Source organism: Dipodomys ordii, unplaced genomic scaffold (assembly GCF_000151885.1).
Source record: "Dipodomys ordii isolate 6190 unplaced genomic scaffold, Dord_2.0 Scaffold18, whole genome shotgun sequence".
Lineage (NCBI taxonomy): Eukaryota > Metazoa > Chordata > Mammalia > Rodentia > Heteromyidae > Dipodomys > Dipodomys ordii.
Window position 1 is genome coordinate 12,724,801 of NW_012267234.1, and position 18,278 is coordinate 12,743,078.

Consider the following 18,278-nt stretch of genomic DNA (forward strand, 5'->3'; position numbering starts at 1 on the left):
TGGCTCAAGTGCTAGAGCACTAGCCTTGAGCTGAAGAGCTGAGGGACAGCGCCCAGGCCCAGAGTTAAGGCCCCATGACCGGACCCAAAAAAGTAATGATAATAATTTCAGGGGCCAGAAGCATAGCTTAGTAGTAGAGTGCTTATGTAGTATGTGCAAGACCCTGGATTTGATCCCCAACACCAAAAAAATAATTTTGATTTTGAAGTGTTTTAGACTAGAGATGCTCCTTTCATATTTTTGAATCCCTTCCTTACTTTCTTGGCTAAAAGATTCTAGTTGCCAGAAGTCAACTACCTACTTATACTGGTACATACTATCTGATAACCTTTGCTCAGGTTGGGCAGCTATAGGGCTCACATGGCCCTGTCTGTATTCCAGTGATGCTTTTCCTGTTACATCCTACCTGGTGTCCAGAATCTCCTTTCCTCCCCAGAAGGCAGCCTTTTCTCTTTTCCTCGGAGGGGGGGGGATTGATGGCTGCCATGCCTCTGGACTTGCTGTTACATGACCCTGGGGATCACATGATCATTGTCCCCACTGACCATCTCTTCTTGGGACCATGGAGAGAGAGAAGTCTCCCTGGTGTCTCACAGACATCCAACCATAGCCTCCAATGCTGTATTCACGTCAGCCCTCAATGTGTTGAGACTTTATGAGGCCCTTTTTGTCCTCTGGGCTGCTGGGGAGAGCTCTCTGTAGACACTGCCTTTGCTGTCATAAGAGCACAAAGGAGCTTCAGAGGGGACTCGGCCTGAGAGAACTTAGCTCTTGGAGTCATTGGAGAGAAATTTACGGAGCTGCTGTGGGGGACAAAGTAACCTCAGGGCCACCCTGGGCCAGGAGTCACCCACACCGATATACAGAATGGGAAAGGTGAAAGTCTCCAGCTCTTTTCCCAGAGAACTTCCCATGACAGCCCAAAGTGTCCCCGGGTCCTCTTCCGTACCAACACTTCTGTGTGTCTGGAGCTGCTGATCCTCCCTACCAGCATGCTGGGTGAGGGTCCTGTAGAGGAAGGGCAGGCTGGCAATCTGAGATACAGCCATTACTATTGTTGAATTGTTTCTCATTTTCCCCTCAACCTTTGCTTGAAAAGGGGTGGGGTGTTCTAGGTTCTGGCAAAGGCCAGTCTTGGGTTTTTCTTTTATTTTTTGTTTTTGCCTGTCCTGGGGCTTGAACTCTGGGCCTGGGCACTGTCTCAGAGCTTCTTTTGCTCAAGGCAGGTACTCTACCACTTGAGCCACAGCACTACTTCTAGCTTTTTTGAGTAGTTTCTTGAAGATATGAGTCTCATGGAGTTTCCTGCCTGGGCTAGCTTTGAGCCACAATCCTCAGATCTCAGCCTCCTGAGAAGCTAGGATTACAGGCATGAGCCACTGGCACCCAGCTTCAAAGGCCAGTCTTTACCACCAGAGGCAGAGAGGCTACTCATCTCCAGTTTTGTTGTGGGTGAAATTTGTCTTAAAGTGCCTTTAGAATCAATGTCTTGCCCCTCTGTTCACATGATTCATATGGAAAGGGGGCTTTGGTGGTGTGACCTCCTCATAACCAGTTTTCATTTTTGTCTAAAGACACCTAAACCTTCCTAGTAACAGGGCAGCATTTGCCAGCTGGTAGGAGGATACCCTCGTGTGGAGTGGATTCTTCCAGGCATATCCAGGGTCTGTTCTAGTTCACATAGAGCACAAGACCCTCTGGGTCACAGGCCAAAGCTTCCAAGTCAGGAGCTCTAGGTTTATTTTGTTTTTCGAGTCTTCTCCTTTTTATTTTTTATTGCTATTATAAAGGTAATCGGGGTTTGTTTTGATTTTGTTAGTAACATGTTCTACCCACAGTTCCTCAAGATCCCAACATCGTGGGCTTCACATTACTTTTGTACTTTAAGGGAAAAAAAAAACCTTAAGGAAAGTTAATGAAGTCTCTGAGGTGTGAGCTCTCAGACTCTTTCTGGAAAGAGGACAAGGTGAAGCCCACTCAGATGTTGGGGAGGTTCTGTTTCCTTGTGAAGTCAGTCACTTGAAGGCTGAGGATGTAGCTCATCGTAGAGAACCTGCCTAGAATGCCCAAGGGGCTCAATTCCAGCACCATTAAAAAACCAGTCACTGTAACTTTTGGTCCCTGTGCATGTGTGCATACACACACACGTGTGCACACACACATACCTTTCACAATTGCTGGCACCAATTGGAGAAAATTTTAGAAAATGTGTAATGGTTGAATAAGTTGAATTTAGTTAACCATCAAAGAAAAAAAGTAGAAACTTCCTAAATGAGGCAGATAGAAAGTAGTATTTTTCTTATTATAAGGGCTGGCCTGAGCAGAAGGTTGGAAGGCCTCCAGTAAAGCTGCCTGCCAGATTTTTTTTCTTTACTTAGAAAAAGCAAGACTGGTTTAACTGGCTCAGCCAATGCAACCAGAGCATGTAGCACTCCCAGACACAGACCTGGCTAGGAGGCTTGTGGATTGGGGGAGGGGAGAGTTACCCCCAAAGAACTTAACTTTTAGACCCCTTATCCTTCTGACCTTCCTGGCAGCCCTGAACCTAGGACTTCTGAAGGTGAGGGTGCTGTGCTTGTGCAGGAGAGATGGAAAGGAGATGGGCGCCCTCTGGGTAAATGGGTGGATAGCTTCCATGGGCCTTTTACCAACTCTCCCTGTTCAGCATCTCTGTGGCCCTGAGATTCATGGAATTAGCCTTGAAAAATATGCACATAAATTCTGACTGCCCAGTTACTTGACTTAGCAGAGTCCTGGGGTGGAGATTTAATCTTTGTTCTGACAGAAGAGACTTCTGACACTATGGGGTTGTCAGAAAGTTTAGGGGTGCTGTTCCAAGACTCCTCTGAACTGGGAGAATCTGGTAGGGCTGATGGTTTTCTGCTTCAGGATACCCCCACCCCCTTATCTAGAGTACAGGTTCATGTCTCGCTTCTTGACTCAAGTTGCCCTCCTTCTCCTCTGTGCCAAAGGTAACTGCCTCATCTTCAGGGTTCTGGAAATTCTAAATGCTCTATAAGCTTTAAAGGGAAGGGAACCTGGCTTCCTTAACCACAAAAAGCCTCCTGGTAGAGCCAGTCCACCCTGAGCCAGACACCTGGACAAACAAACAGGTCCTCCTATAGAAGTCCTGAGTCTTTCGCTCTTAGAGCTTTCATGGTTGGGATGGATGTGCCCTCCCTTTCTCAGGCCTGGGTAGCTGAATCTTGGCTGGAGAGTTGGCCCAGCCCCAAGTGGGGCTTTGCCCAGAGCTATTGTTAGCTGCTGGAGCAGTGGCTGGAGTCTGGCAGCTGTGGAGGTGTCTGTCCTAAGTCTCCCTCTACTAAGGGTGAGGGGAGCAACAGGGAGGGGGTCCTTACCCAGGGTTCCTAGCCACTGCTGACCCAACTGTACTTATTGCCAGATTAGCCACCACTGGGTGTGAGGAGTGGGAGGGAGGCCTATAGGGACTCAGTGCCACTGGTAAAAACAGAAACTGTGGCCAGAGGAGAGGGCACTAGAGGAGCTATAGGGAGTTGGACAACCCAGGTCCGTGCTTCAGTTGGCAGACCCCAGGGTCCTTATAGCAGCCCAGCTCCACAAAACAATTAGATTGCACATCACAGTCTTAGATGCTGGGATGGGTTACAGCTGGCAGGGGATACCCTCTGCTTAGGATCTCTCCTTTGTCTGGAGAGTAGAGCTCCCAGCTTTCCTAAGGAGGAAGCCACAAAATCTGGCACTAGTATTGCTGGCTTGTCCTGTCCCCCAGCAGATGCCAGCAGCTTTGTACTTGCTGAAGCGGCGCTCCTCTCTTGCACCTAAGTTGGCAATGAGGCCAGGGACTCCATTGTGTGCTCGGGGTTCTCTCTTCCTCTGGCTTCTCTCTTCTCCTTACTGCCACGGGGCCCGAGGGGAATGAATGTGTACGTTCCCACACTTCACTGCCGACTCAGAGCTGGCCGTCAGACTTCCCTCCCAGCCAGTTAGTAGAAGCGTGTCTTTGGGTGCTTCCCCTCGAGTCCTGAGCTACCGGCAACCCTGCGAGTCCCTAGGGGAATTCGTTATATGAGCTCTCTTGGGGCAACCATGCCCTGGCATGCCAAACTGCTTCTCAGGCTGCCTTATCCACTCAGCATCTGGGTACCTCCACCTCCACCCCCACAGCCCTGCACGCTTCACAAAAAGGGAACATTTGAAGCAATCTGTGAGATGTGTGGTGGTTTCCAGCCCCAAAGTAAGAAGAGAAGTGAAAGAAGTAGGCAAGGAGTCTGTCTGGAAGGAGTCTTGGCCACTTAGCAGCTACATGAGTTTACCCAAAGGCCCCACTCTGGATTTTTAGGATTTCCTGGAACATGTGAAGTTCTTGGCATATAGCTGGCCCCAAGAAATGGGGACGCTGTACCGCTTCTGACAATAGCAGTAGACTGTAGAAGTATGCCCTCACCTCCACCTCAGCTCATCCCAACATCACACTTGAATGAGTCCAGAGGGCTTTGCCTGCTGTCTGGTTGGTCCGTAGTCTGGCTAGAGGGACAGACAATGGCACCATCTAGTTTGCACATGCACATACACATATCCCAAGCCAGGCCAGCCCCTCCTCTGGGTAGACATTGATTGTCTTTGCACATAGTATCAAGAAGATTGGAAGCAGCTTGATAAGCAGCAAGAAAAAGCAGACCCAAAAACTACTTTGATCTACTTTGTTCCTGCATTTCTCATTATCCAGCATTTATTGAGACCCACCCCCCCATCCTGGGTTCCGAGCTTGCCAAGAGGTGCTTGAATCCATCTGCAGTGGGGCCTCAACATGTGCTGGCTCAGAGTCCTTGACTTTGTATTTCTCCTTCACCCCTCCAGAGCTTCCTTCTAGCAGTGGGCCCCGCGCCCATGTTAGACGAGGGCGGAAGTCTCATGCATAGCCAGACTTCATATCTAGCCCCCAGATACCTGGGAACTGCTGATTCCCAGAGCTCTGGGACAGGAAGTTTTACTCAGCTCACACCCAGCCCACCTCTTGTAGTCCTTTTGTGGTGGAAGAATGCTGCGTCCTGGGTGCTGGGCTAGATGTGGGCATTGTCGGTTCCCTCATGTGGTCCAACTCCAAGTCTCTCCCACTATACCCGGGAGCCTCCATGTGGCCTTCTGTAGTCTCATTCCCAGAGGATGGTGCTCCCCCCCTCATGGCAGGGCAGCTGCACACTTCTTCCCATCAGCATCCTGACCCAGGCTGCTTAGGAAAGCACAGAAAATCACCTGTGAAATGACTAGGAAAGGCTGTGTAACTGACAGGTGTACAAATCTTGAAGGCCTGGATCTTCTAGGAAAATGACTCACCCTTTTGTCCCCTGCCTCTCCCTGCATTGTGAAGAGAGAGGAGACTTAGGTCTAGTCCTGCTGAGGAAGAAAGCCCTTCAGCTGAATCTCCATCTCTGCCTCCCCCGTCCCCAAATCTGTCGCCTCTGGAGGCCATGGGGGTTGTGGCCGGACAGATAGCCTATGGGGAATGAACACAGCCGGTCAGAGAGGCTGTGCTGTTTGGATCCAGAGGATTCTAACTTGTCAGAGGCTCAGAGCTGCCTTACCCATTTGTAAGAGGAAAGCGAGGGGAAACTCGGCTCCCCTGCCGCACAGAAAGCTGTTCCCTGTCAGTGATGCCGCTGCACTCTAAGTCCCGAGGGGTGCAGGAAAGAGCACACGGGCTGCAGCCTGTCAGGGTGGATGCCCAAGACTGAGAGCAAGGACGAAATGGCTAAGAATGTCTATAGGTTGACTTCGCTCTCAAAACTAGGCCAGCTTTCCTCCTGCTTCTATATTTGATCATGAAAAGTAAAGCAACATTGAAAGCAACGTATGGTAAGCATGTACATATCCACCCCTGGCCACCTCCTCATGCCGTCTACCAAGAGACCCCTCACGCCCTTTCAGTGCATTTCGGAGTAAAATGGAAGTTGCAGTCTGCTCTTGCCTCGAGCAGTGTTCCTGGTATATGTATATATTTAGGGGAAAGTCTACATGAAGAAAACTGCTTGCATCGTGCTGCCTTTTTTGAGTCCCATGTGGGGTACATGTATCTTGACTCCATGGGGTAAAGCCAAAGGGTCTTAAGGTGAAGGTCTTTTTCAGGCTTCCATGTCATCCACCTAGTTCCTAGACCTGTGTCTGCTCTGTGTCCCCTCCTGCCTAGTCTTCTTTCCCTGTCTCCCTTGCAGATGATGTGCTGACTAAAGATGCGGGTGAATGCGTGATCTGCCTGGAGGAGCTGCTTCAGGGGGACACGATAGCCAGACTGCCCTGCCTGTGCATCTATCACAAAAGGTACGAAGGCCTGGCGGGGTGGCACCTCCTAAGGATAGACCTCCGGCACCAGCCATCTGGTCTACTTTGGCCATAGGATGGCCTCTTAGGGGCACAGTATATCCAACTGTGCTGACAGGGGGTTTAAGCATCCCAAGGGCAAGACATAGGTGAAGCCAGAGGTCCAGCTCTGCTTCATGGAGCCCCACAGGTCGGAGGTACTCAGGATCCCAGCTGGAGCTTGGCTGTTCTTCCTCCATGAGCCCCTTGCTCCAAAGGGTAAGAGAGGCAATGTGGAGGGTGTCCTTGCTGTCTTGTGTGCCCTTCTCCCCGGAGGAGCAAGAGGCAGCAAGAGCCGCTACCTGTGGGCACACACTGCTAAAATTAGCAGGGCCAAGATTTGTCCTCGGCCTCCAGGAGGAACCTTGTTCTTGTTCCCAACTGGAAAGAAGACACCTCCTTGCCCGGACAGGAGGACACTCTGTGCTCCTGTGGCCACCACCTGCTCTCTCCTCCTCAAGCTCAGCACTGCTGCCTGGCACCACAGGCTTTTCCCAGCACAACCTGGGGTCACTGGTCTACAGGACAGTGGCCGTGCCTGGGCACAACTGGTATGGAGAACTGATTCTTAGTCTGGAGGTGTCCTGGGGGCAGGGGGCACTAACCAGAGATAGGAGAAAAAAAAATACCTTGGCCCTGAGGCAACATATGCAGATGATCTGAGTTGATGTTTGAAAATGCCCAGATGTTAGTTTACCAATTCTGGTCTCTGTCTTGGGGCAATTACTGTTCTTTCTCTGGTGCAGATAGTCCTCTTCAAACACTAGGGAGTCGGACTTTACTGCAAGCCCCTCCTTGGCTCACTTACGCAGCAATGTCAGAGCTCGGGGGCCTGGGCACCTTTCACCTTCGTAGCCAAGCATGGTAGACTCGGAAGGCGTGTCCTGGGAAGGGAGCCATCTAGCTGCTGTCTTAACCCAGGAGGAGGCTTTCATAGGACCCCACAGCCAGAAATCAAACCAGCCTCCCAAGTGCTCACCAGCTCCCTTGCCTTCTCCCTAGTAGCTACTGGTTAGCTTCCTGCACAAGGACCTCAAGGCTACTCATCCTTCCTACAGTGCCAGATCCCCCGAGCCTGTACCGGCCGCCCTCCCCCCTGCCCAGTCCCTTCTCCCTGCTGCAGAAAGCGGACAGGGTGGTTTTCCCCTGGGGTCCTTTCAGGAGAGACTTTGAAAACCCTCTCCCAAGTCTGACACTGGAGAGCCCCAGTGGCAGGAGCTAAAGTAGTTCCTCTGGCACCCCTTCTGACCCACAGCTGCATAGACTCATGGTTTGAAGTGAACAGATCTTGTCCGGAACACCCTGCGGACTGACCCTGCCAGGCTTGCTTGCCGACTCCTCTCAAAGGTGAGCCCATACCTGAGCAGACTCAGGCTTGGGGTCAAGTTGCTGAGGGCCTGCTGGTGGGGAAGCGGGGCTGCTCTGATGCGCTTCTCTGAGGGAAAGCAGGAAGAGCAGAGGGAAGGACAGTGATTTATATCCAGAAGTGGAAGGATCTTCTGTGATAGGATAAACATGCCCGCAGAAGAGGTGGAATTAGTTGGGGAAAGACCAGTGTATCCAGATATCTAAAGCAAATCTCCCTGAGGAAGCTTGGGGAGAAGCAGATGAGCCTTTAGCTGGGCACTGGGTTTACAGCCAGATGGGCTCCTTCTCCCTCACCTCTCAGAGTCCACTTCTCTGGATCATTTCCTGTCACCTTAGGGACATGCACTCATTGAATAGCCTGTGGGATCTGTGCCTTGTCTGACACAGAGGCTGGCCAGCACTCATTTCACAGCTACTTTTTCCCCTGCAGGCCGCCTCCCTCACTCCGCTTGCAGAGGACTCTCAGGCCTCCAAGCCAGGCTTGGCCCCTCTGTCCCATAGGACAGGGCCCTGATTGCAGCAGACCAGGCCACACCCTCCTCCCAACCCCCCCCCATTTCTTCCCAGGGCACTTTTACTGCTGGCTGCACTCTCCTGCCCCTCGCCCTACCTGTTCCTTCTAAGTTCTGGGCTAACATTTTCTTTTTGTAAACAAACACAAGCTCTAGGAAAGGGGTGGGGGGAAGCTTATTTCTACCTCCTTATCTCACAACCAAAGGGTTTGGGGGCCTGTTTTCTTTCTGCTCTCTCTATTTTGTTTTCTTTTGTTAGGTTTATTTTATTTATTCCAAGTAAATGCCCAGAACAGCTGATGATGTCAGACAAACCGGGGACACTTGCTCTTTTTACCTTCACCTCAAAATCTGATGGCATGGGGAGAAGAAAAAGCAAGGGCGAGAGTGAGGCAGAGGGAGTGGAGCCTGGCGCATGGCGCAGGCCAAATTCCCAGCATGATGCTTGGCTTCTGGGGGACCTGCCTGGACCGAACCACAGACACCCCGCCAGCCTGCCCTCGGGGGGACGTGCTGCTGCCACCAAGGGATGCAGCAGTGGCCTCAGCCAGACGGAGCACAGCTGACTTCTTCTGACTCATACAGGGACAGACAGCCCCTGTTCCTGGGAGGAGGCTCCTCGGACACTGGACAGAGCTGAGCTTGGGACCCCCAGAAGGAACAGGGCACCCCTTCTGCACTGACTTCCAGAAATCGGTCCTCCTTCCTCCTCGAGGACACCCAGTCAGATGAGAGCGAGTCTGAGAGAAGAGTGAATCTACTGCTATCCTTCCCCTCACCCTCCGCCCAGGAGGGAAAAGGGCATTTTCTTTTTTCACCTTTGAAAAGTGTGTGGGTCTGTCTTCAAAGTGTTTACAAAAAAAAAAATTATATAAAAAAAAGTCTAGTGTCGACTGGTGTTTTCCCTCGTGATGTTTACAGATTGCTGTTTGCTGCCCAGCTGTAACCCACTCAGTGACAGACCACACATAGCCATGTCCTCGCTGCCAGCCCGACGGCAGGCGGCACAGTCCCTTCCTTTGCCCAGTGCCCCACTTGGCTCTCTGCATCACCAACCTCTCTACCTTGAGAGTTTGGGGTTGTTTTTTGGTTTTGTTTTTCCATATTTGTTTTCTGGCTTAGTTTTGCACTTTTCTCCCCTAAGAATCCTGATAGCCACATGATTTCATTGCCAAAAACAGAACCAACAGCTGACCAGCCAGGATTTTCTCCCGCCCCCCTTCCCACGTCTTCCCCTTTCTTGCCTCCTGGTTCCGGTCAGTTCAGAGGATTTAACAATCACAAGTGTACTGCAAAAATGTCTGAACATTCTTCTTAGGTCCTTACGGATTCCTCCCCCCCCGAAAACTTAAAACAGACAAGCAAAAGACTTTACTAAAGAAACATGTACCACTACCCGTTTTCAGGCTCTCTGAGAACATTCTAGCCATTGATGTTCATACGTGGCATCAGCCCATACAAGATAGGTTTCTGTATTTATATATTAAAACACACAAAAAAACTTATTATAAAATGTTAAAAAAAATGTTCAAAGCTTGGGAGAAAACCTTTCTTCATTAGTCAAGGTGTTTTGATATGGTATTAAAATAATGTCTAACAAAAGATGCACTGTGTGATTTTATTTTAATGTAGTACTGCTATACAAGTGAAAAATGGGGGGCAAGGCCCATGCCCCCTCCCCCCCACACACCTACCTCCTTAGCATCTTTTCAGCTGCCTGCAAGGTACAGCAGTACTGCTCATCCAGCCGTACCTAGGCAGAAGGAAGCGGTGGTTCAGGTGTGCATCCTACATGCTGACTTAAGCATTGTGGAAGCCACTTGCCATCATCTGTGGACTGATCATGCTGGAGCTTTTCTGGAGAGATCTGCAGGGCAAAGAACTTGCCACCACTGGAGAATGTGGGTTCCCCACACACACACCAGGTGCCAGCACAGCCCCTCTCTTGAAGCCTCTGCTTCCTGTGCCATGTTCTGCTCTGCCTGCCTGTTGCTCTGTCAGGCCTTCTCATCTAAGTGCTGACTCATGGGCAGCGTGCTTCTCTGAGGCCTAGGAAGAGGCCTGGGTTTGGAGCTGAGCCAGCTCAGAGCCCTTGAACCAGAACCAGCTACTCAAGCTCTCAAAAAGTTGGCAAACAGCAGCCTGGGCCAGAAGCTCAGGGCAGGGGGTAGCAGTACATGCCTGGCCTGTCTCAGAGCCAAGCTCCAGAAGCTGTATTCTAGGGCCTCCTACAGAACCAGCCAAGGAAAGCTGAAGGGAGAAGACTCCACACCTCTAGCCTGACCCTTCCCAGGCCTGCTTCTGCTGTGGCCTTGGGGCCCAAGTCCACCAGACCCACAAGTCTGGACTGAGCTGCCACCAGGGCCTCTGGATCTTGAGTCTCTTTCCCACCTCACTTACTCTGTACAAGGGTATTCATTGCAAGCCAGTGGGCAAGGCCGGAGACATGGTCAAAGAACTGAAGAAACAGGTTTGGGTGTCGGACCTGCCTGAAGTAGAAACCCAGGAACACTGCTGTCAGAACATGGGCCCCTCTGCGTGTGGACTCTCTGCTTGGAAGAAGGAATGATCCCCGGGGGTACAGCTTTATTCATCTGCTTTCAGATTCCATGTGTGTGAAGTGGGAACAAAATCATGCAACCCAGAGGCCATCATGAAGGTCAAGATTGGCCCTGAAGACCTGGCACATGTGCAGCGGGCTTCCTTGGAGCTTTGTCACTGCAAAGGGCACTGTTCTATTCACAGCAACTCCTGCTTCTGCCTAGCAACTGTGTCTCCCTGTTCTATATTTAATTCCACCAGCAAGACTGGCGGGGCAGGGCCCAGCTCTGAAGGAAATCTCCTTGTCTGACCCTGGGCCTGGAATCCAAGGCTGTGTGCGCCCACCTTGGTAGCAAGGACCTGGCAGCGCCATGGTTGAGCCCAGTGATTGGGAGCTGGGTGGACAAAGCTGAGGCCCACACTGGGTGCTATTCCAGGCTCTCAGGGACGGGTGTTCATCACCACCCCCGGGGGACTTCAGCTCCCACCTGGCACACGACAGCCCTCTGCTGGTTGCTGTCTTCTGAATTCGTATCCAGGTTGCCAAGCGCTGGTATGGGGGTGGGGCAGGGTTTGTCTGGGCTTCCCAAGTGGAGCTGGTATCTGTCACTCCATCCAGAAAGCATCTCTCCAGAATCTTGTGTTCCCTCCCCTCCCCCACCTTTGGAGCGCGGAGAGACAAAGGTGTGTTCAGCTCCTCCACCAGGGGGCCCAGCATGCTTTCCTGGACACAAGCCCTCCTGGAAACCATTCATGTAACAGCCATTTATAATAGTGTGGAAAGTCATAGAAGAATGCTCTTATTCTAAGGAGATAGTGAATGATTTTGAGACATGTATAATCTGAATCCCAGTTTGTTTCCCCCCAAACAACGCACAAAGCAAGTAAGGCAAAAAATATCTGTTGTTGAACCTTCACAGAACAATGTGCTGGTTATTTCAAATGTTCTGTATGTTTAGAATTTTTCTTAATAAAAGAAGCTGTTAGGAAATGGCATTTTCTGAGCGAATTCTAGCTGCCAGGTACTGGAAGGCACATCAAATTGGGACAGCCTCTGCTCAGTTGCCATGGTGGGCTGGGGGAAGGGGCTACACTATGCTTGGAAGGGGAAGGGGGCTGTTTACAGGGTGAGGCTGGACCAATAGTTGGATTGTTCACTTCCTGCAGTGGCTTGGGAGAGGGCTGATGATTGCCACCAAAATCCTTGGCATATCCCAGCCTCAAGCACAGGGTCACTGTCACTGTCCCAGGAACTGAAGTTGGATTGAGAAGGCCACAGGAAGCTGCCTCCCCTCACAGCCAAAGGGGAAGAGTGGGGAGGGGATTCTAGAGAAAGCCTGGGCTCTCCAGATTCTGGAGGCTGCTGCTGCTCACTTGCTCTGGCTCCCGCATCCCTTACCTAGCCCCTTTCCTTAGGGGGCCAGAGGCCCAGGGTGGGAGAGATGAACAGCTCTGTGAGCTCCTGGGACCTGCAAGGGGTGGGGGATTTAGAAGCTGGCCATGCACCCCCATCCTGGGAGGTGAGAAGACTAGGGATTGGAGTTACAGGATGTAGACAGAAGAGCTTTGGGCAGCTGTGGCCCAGAGCAGATGGTGTCAGGCGCCCTCTTGTGGGCATAATAGAAACAACTGCCAAGTTACTCTAGATGGGCTCTGACTTGGGGGATCCCGAGACAGGCAGGCTACATGGTGGACTGAACTTAACTTTGAGGGCAAAAGCTGGTAATGCCATCCATTGCAACATGGAGAGGTGTGGTACAAGGATGAGGATCTCGTTTCTATTTCTAATGAAGCAACAGCTTCCAGAATGTGTTTGATATTCTAAGGCCTCGTGGGGAGGCTGCCAAAAAACAACCAACCAACAAAACCCCACCAAGGGCAGGGGTTCAGCCTGAGACCACCATCTTCCCCAAGCTTCTGTAAGTCAGAGGACAAGGCTCAAAACAGTGGCCAAAAGTCAGTACCTGAAGAGGAGAGAGTGGCTATGTAGGTGCTACCTACTGCTCCCCAGACATGACAAGTGGAGTACAGATTAACCTGGGGGGGGGCGGGAGGAGAGGCGCAAACAAGAATAACTAACTGGAAAGGAAGAGCTCCTCATTCCAGGAAAGGAGTATTCCTGTCCAGTGTAGGATGAAGGATCCTGGGCCTAGTGGTGGGGAGGGGTGTGATCTTAGTCTTCAGGTAACCATGACATCCCTCCAAGCCAGGACAGGATATTTAAGAGCAGAGAGGAGCTGGGTGTCAGTGGCTCACACCTGTAATCAGAGCTACTCAGGAGGCTGAAATCTGAGCATCATAAAGGCAGCAAAGTCAGTGAGATTTCAATAAATCACCAAAAAGCCAGAAGTGAAGCTGTGGCTCAAAGGATAAAGTGCTAACCTTGAGGGAAAAAGCTCAGGGACAGTACCCAGGCCCTGAGTTCAAGCCCTAGTATGGCAAAAAAAAAAGCAGTTAAGCATCCTGGGCCATCCACTGAACCAAAGATGTCTGAGGGCAGCAAGAGGAGTGGGGAGGGGCTCACTTTGTCTCCCTCTGACTTTAGGCCCTTGCTATACAACATCAGCTGACAGCATACCCACTGTCCATCCTTTGCAGAATTGGAGGCTTAAAGGAAACTTCCAGAACAAGGGCTCTGTGGTCTGGAGGCTTGTAGGACAAGCACTTGAAGCTTCTCACAGCACCTTGCCTGGGTTCATGAGGCCGAGGGGGTCCAGGGTGACCTTGAGCTGCCGCATGGTCTCCAGGGCCACAGCACCAACTTCTTCCTGAAGCAGCTGCCGCTTGCCCATGCCAATGCCATGCTCCCCGGTGCACGTCCCGTGGAGTGCCAGTGCCCTCCTGGAATGCCATGAGAGGGGGCTCTCAGCGACCTTGTCTCCAACTCCCTTTGCCTTCCCTCCGTTCTCCTTCCCCAGCTCAGCTCCTACCTGCCTAGCCCTTCGGCAAAGACTTTGACTCGATGGAGCTCCTCAGCATCATCTGGGTGGATCATCAGGATGCAGTGGAAGTTGCCATCACCCACATGCCCAAGAATGGCTCCTGGGGGCCCAGAGGAGAGAGCTGCCATTGGCCCAGGCACTCGGCAGCTCTAATGCTTCCCTCAGTACAACGGTGAGTGGCAGAACCTGTGAGTCCTGAGACTTTCAGCTCCTCCTTGGCCTGCACCAGGATCTCAGGCAGCCGGGAAATGGGCACACACACGTCTGTGGAGTAGCCCTGAGTCAGAGGACAGGCCAGTGAGTTTCTTCCCATCACCTCTTGCCTGCCTGAAGTTAAAGGATCACTGTGATCAAAGTTAAGGATGGGACGGAGGGTCTAGCTTCAGCTCTTGATTTCACAGAAGTAAACAGCCTGCTCTTCTCTAGATGACTGGCCTGGGTGTGTGCCCCATATCTTGCTAGCCCAAGCCTTCAATCTTACCCTGGATCCCCAGCCTTAACCATGTGCAAATCCCCTGCACCCTACACTACTGAATCAGCATGCCCTGCCTGGAGTCCAGCCTTCCTGTCCAGCCTTCCTTTCCAGGTTGTGTGAACTTCTTTTCCGCCAAGATTCCTTCCCTGTCTTTCCAGTTGCTAAGAGAGCCCAGAGTGAGGCTTTCTGTGAGGACTCCCAAGCATTAAGACAATTCCGATCTCTCTCTAGACAGCATTTGAGAAGCAGCTGGGTAAGGACAATCTGTAGTCTGGATTCTGGTGCCCAGCCCAGTTCTAGGGGGCCTCAGCCCACTGTTCTATATATACTGGAGGGTGGTGGGTTGAGGAAAGGGTTTATGGCCCAAGTGCAGACCTCCACTTCATTCCAGTCCCAGGCTTACCTTGCAGCCAGGAGACGCAGCCAGGAGTGCATACCAGATATTATGGCGTGCTGTCCAAAGCTGTTTGCGTGCCTCAGCCTCATGGGCCCAGGAGAACTGGGAGCCTCCGTTGTCTTGAGTGATCGCCTCTGCAGCGGGAGGAGACAGGTTGACCTGGGGCTTGACACCAAGGTGGGCCGCACAACCCTACCCTCTCCAGCACACCTGCCCGCTGCCGTTGCTCTTCCAGTGCCTGCTGGGAGCCGTGGAACTCCAGGAAGAGAGTGGGAGCCACAGGATAGTTCAGTTTGCTGTATGTGTTGCAGGCGTCCATTGCAACATCATCCAGGAACTCTGAGACCCGGAAAAGGGATGGCCGAGATGAAGCCAGGCCTTGAGACTTGAGACAGGGGCCTCTTCTGTGGACCCCACCTCCACTGCCCAGCCCCTGGCTCACCAATGCGGGCCACAGGCACTGCCGCCTGGAGGATCTGCACAGTGCTGTCCACTGCAGCCTGGACACTGGGGAAAGCACAGGTGGCGGCTACCGTGGCCTCAGGGGCAGGATGCAGGCGCAGGGTGGCAGATGTGATGAGGCCCAGCGTCCCCTCAGAGCCCACAAAGAGCCCTGTGAGGTTGTAGCCGGCTGCACTCTTCCTGCACACCAGGGACACAAGGTAGCTGAGTGCCCTGGCCCAAGTCCTGGGAAATGACTGCCCAGAGGTTTGCGCCATATCTGGGCTGGCCCTTCCCAGACCCCAGTTGCCATCATAGAACTTGCTGTTTCCCAGCCCCTGTCCACCCCACCTAAATCTGTGTATGTGTGTGTGTCTGTGTGTCTGTCTGTCTGTCCTGCAGATTGAACTCAAGGCCTGGTGCTGTCCTTTTTTGTTGTTGTTGTTTGTTCAAGGCTAGCAAAGGCTCTACCACTTGAGCCATGGCTCCACTTTCAGCTTTTGGGTGGTTAATTGGAGATAAAGAGTCTCATGGACTTTCCTGCCTGGGCTGGCTTTGAACTGGGATCCTTAGACTCGGCCTCCTGAGTAGCTAAGATTATAGGCCAGAGGCACCGGCCCAGGCTCCTTACCAGCCTTGTGAGGGGTGAGCAAACGCCAGGATCAGCAGTGGCCCCTGGCAAGTATGGCCCATCCATACGGGAGTGGGCTCTGGGAAGCCGGCCCCGGGCAGCGGGCACTCACCGGAAATGGCGCCCTTGCCCCGCAGTGTGGAGCAGTCGGCCATCAGGCAGCACCACCTCCAGGTTGAGCACGTTGTCCCGCATGGTACCATAGCGCACGGCGTTAGTGCCCGAGGCTCCGGTGGCAGCCATGCCGCAGAGAGAGGCATCTGCACCTGGGTCTGGAGGGCAGACCGCTGGGGAGGGGGGAGGGCAGCCCGGGGGCCCGGCCCAGCCCCCAGCGAGCCCGGGGAGGGTGCGGGGGACAGGGAGACAGGCAGGGAAAGGTAGCCGGCTTACCCACGGGGAACCAGAGGCCAGTGTCGCGCAGGTGAGCGTTGAGGGCCTTCCGGGTGACCCCGGGCTCCACCACCACCGAGAAGTCCTCTGGGTTCAGCTCGGTGATCCGGTCCATGTGGGTGAGGTTCACGCACACACCGCCCTGGGGGCAGGCGGGTCGGGATGACTCGGGTCCCAGCCCAGGCCTCAGGAGGGGCGGGCGCCCCCCGACCCTCCCCCCCCCCCCCCCCGTACCTGCACGGCGCAGACGCCCCCCTCCAGGCCGGTGCCCGTGCCGAAAGGGACCATGGGCACGCGCTGGCTGTAGCACAGGGCTGCCAGCCGGCTGACCTGCTCCGCGCTCTGGGGCCACACCACGGCATCGGGGGGTTGGCACCTAGGGGACGGTACCCAGGTCAGGTCCCCGCAGGGGCACAGAACGCCTGAACTCTGGGCTGGGCGCTGTCCCGCAGCTCTTCAGCTCAAGGCCCGCGCTCCACCGCTAGAGCCACAGCGCCACTTCCAGTCCTCTGGTTTCCCGGACTTTCCTGCCCGGGCTGGCTTTGAACCGCGATCCTGACAGATCTCAGCCTCCTGAGTAGCTGGGATGACAGGCGTGAGCCACCTGAGAACGCCTTTCTGCACGGAGCACCCCAAAACAGCTGCCGAGGGGCGCGGCCCAGGACTGCCCTCCCCGCCCCCAGCCCCCGGTCCCCGGTACCTGTGCACAGACTCGTCTTGCCCATGGTGCTCGCGGACGGCGGCAGCAGTGGACACGTGGGGGTCCCCCACAACTATCTTCAGAGCCTCCACGAAGCTCGGGCTGAGCTGGCCCTGCAGGGGAGAGACGGTGTCACAGGAACGGGGGGCTCCACCCCCGCGGGTCAGGCGTCTCAGGACCCTGGGAAACTCGGGACCCGCCCAACCTGCGACCCCCGGGAGCAGTAGCCCCTCCGGGGGAACAGCCCCCAGGTGGCGGCCCGGAGCCAGGCCATGGCCGGTCGGCAGCCGGGTTCGCAGTCCGCCGAGGACTGGTGACCAACACGGCCGCCTGGCTCCGCCCGCTGGCTGCGCGCCGGAGCCTGTTTAAGGTGGTGCGAGTTTAAGGTGCCCCCACCCCCTCCACCCCGCAGACAGATCTCGCTGGGTCAGGGACAGCTGGGACGCCAAGGTCAACACCAGCTTTGGTGGCTGGTGGGGTACGGGGGGGAGTCCTGGGCCGTGCCCCTCTGCAGCTGTTTTGGGGTGCTCCATGAAGAAAAAGGTGTTCTTTGGGGGCGCCTGTAATCCTAGCTACTCAGGAGGTTGAGATCTGAGGATCACGGTTCAAAGCCAGCCTGGGCAGGAAAGTGTGAGACTCTCCAATTAACCACCAGAAAACTAGAAATGGTGCTGTGGCTCCAGTGGCTCGCCTTGAGGGACAGCACTCAGGCCGAGTTCAAGCCTCACGGCCAAGAACAACAAAAATAGCTCTTAAGAGGCTAAATCTCATACTTAACATAACCACAGTAACTATTTCTCATCTGGTAGAGAAATAATGTGATGCACAAATCTTTTTTTGTAAAAAAAAAAAAATCTTTTTTTGTGTGTTGTTTCTGGTGCCAGACCTGGAGCTTGAACTCAGAGCCCTGGCTCTGACCCTAGGCTTTCTTCCTCGAGGCTAGCACTCTACCACTTGAGCCATACCTCCACTTCCAGTCTTTTTAGGTGCTTAATTTGCAATGAGAGTCTCATAGACTTTCCTGCCCAGGCTGGCTTTGAACAGAGATCCTCAGATCTTAGTCTCCTAAGTAGCTAAGATTATGGGGTGAGCCATATATATTTTTTTTAATATTGTTGATTCTTAGGCCCACATCCCTCCTTGAACTCAGTAATGTTTACATGACCAGCACCTGCTGAAGAAGGATGTCATAACAGTAGTATGACTTGCGTTAATATATTGTAATATCAAAAACAAATTTACAGCTGGACATAATGGTATACACCCTTATTTCCAGCACTCAAGAGGCAGAGGGAGTAGGATTGTGAGTTCTGGGCTAGCCTGGGCTATACACGAAAATCAATCTCAAAAAAACTGTATCAGCCATGCACTGGTGGCACATACCTGTAATTCTAGCTACTCAGAAGGCTGAGGATCCCAGCTTCCAGCCCTAGCAGAAAAATCTATAAGACTCATCTCCAATTAACCTACAAAAAGCCAGCCAGAAGTGGAGATGTAATTCAAGTGGTATAGAGCCAGCCTAAAACAGAAAAAAGCCAAGCAAGA

The 18,278-nt window shown here is 53.0% G+C and overlaps 2 protein-coding genes across 4 annotated transcripts in view; one reads left to right on the forward strand and one right to left on the reverse strand.

The window, feature by feature from the left end:
- The window catches only part of Znrf1 (zinc and ring finger 1, E3 ubiquitin protein ligase), a 90,475-nt gene extending 80,934 nt beyond the window's left edge, over positions 1 to 9,541 (forward strand). The window contains exons 3-5 of one of the 2 annotated variants that reach the window (XM_013012624.1): positions 6,192 to 6,297; positions 7,592 to 7,683; positions 8,476 to 9,541. In XM_013012624.1, the coding sequence (XP_012868078.1) occupies positions 6,192 to 6,297; positions 7,592 to 7,649 (164 nt within the window). In that variant the 3' untranslated portion in view covers positions 7,650 to 7,683; positions 8,476 to 9,541. The remainder of the gene's footprint in view (positions 1 to 6,191; positions 6,298 to 7,591; positions 7,684 to 8,475) is intronic. The other variant, XM_013012625.1, reaches the window with a different exon arrangement.
- Positions 9,542 to 13,146: 3,605 nt separating this feature from the next.
- On the reverse strand, positions 13,147 to 17,024 carry Ldhd (lactate dehydrogenase D). 2 transcript variants are annotated; one of them, XM_013012771.1, is made up of 11 exons: positions 16,939 to 17,024; positions 16,734 to 16,846; positions 16,268 to 16,409; positions 16,034 to 16,175; positions 15,756 to 15,915; positions 15,014 to 15,078; positions 14,782 to 14,910; positions 14,578 to 14,705; positions 13,886 to 13,976; positions 13,688 to 13,799; positions 13,147 to 13,598 (listed from the first exon to the last, which is right to left on the reverse strand). In XM_013012771.1, the coding sequence occupies exons 1-11, from the start codon at positions 17,005 to 17,007 to the stop codon at positions 13,433 to 13,435; spliced, it is 1,317 nt and encodes a 438-aa protein (XP_012868225.1). In that variant the 5' UTR covers positions 17,008 to 17,024; the 3' UTR covers positions 13,147 to 13,432. The 2 variants fall into 2 exon arrangements, with proteins under 2 accessions (XP_012868225.1, XP_012868224.1); XM_013012770.1 differs by having other exon boundaries at positions 15,014 to 15,213.
- Positions 17,025 to 18,278: the final 1,254 nt, after the last annotated feature.

Excerpts from the sequence above, each read along its gene's own strand:
- Ldhd (XM_013012770.1), bottom strand. The coding sequence starts at position 17,007 with ATGGCCTGGCTCCGGGCCGCCACCTGGGGGCTGTTCCCCCGGAGGGGC. Across the intron at positions 16,176-16,267 it reads GGGGCGTCTGCGCCGTGCAG|GGCGGTGTGTGCGTGAACCT; the intron begins GTACGGGGGGGG and ends GCCTGCCCCCAG. Across the intron at positions 14,706-14,781 it reads AGAGCAACGGCAGCGGGCAG|AGGCGATCACTCAAGACAAC; the intron begins GTGTGCTGGAGA and ends CTCCCGCTGCAG.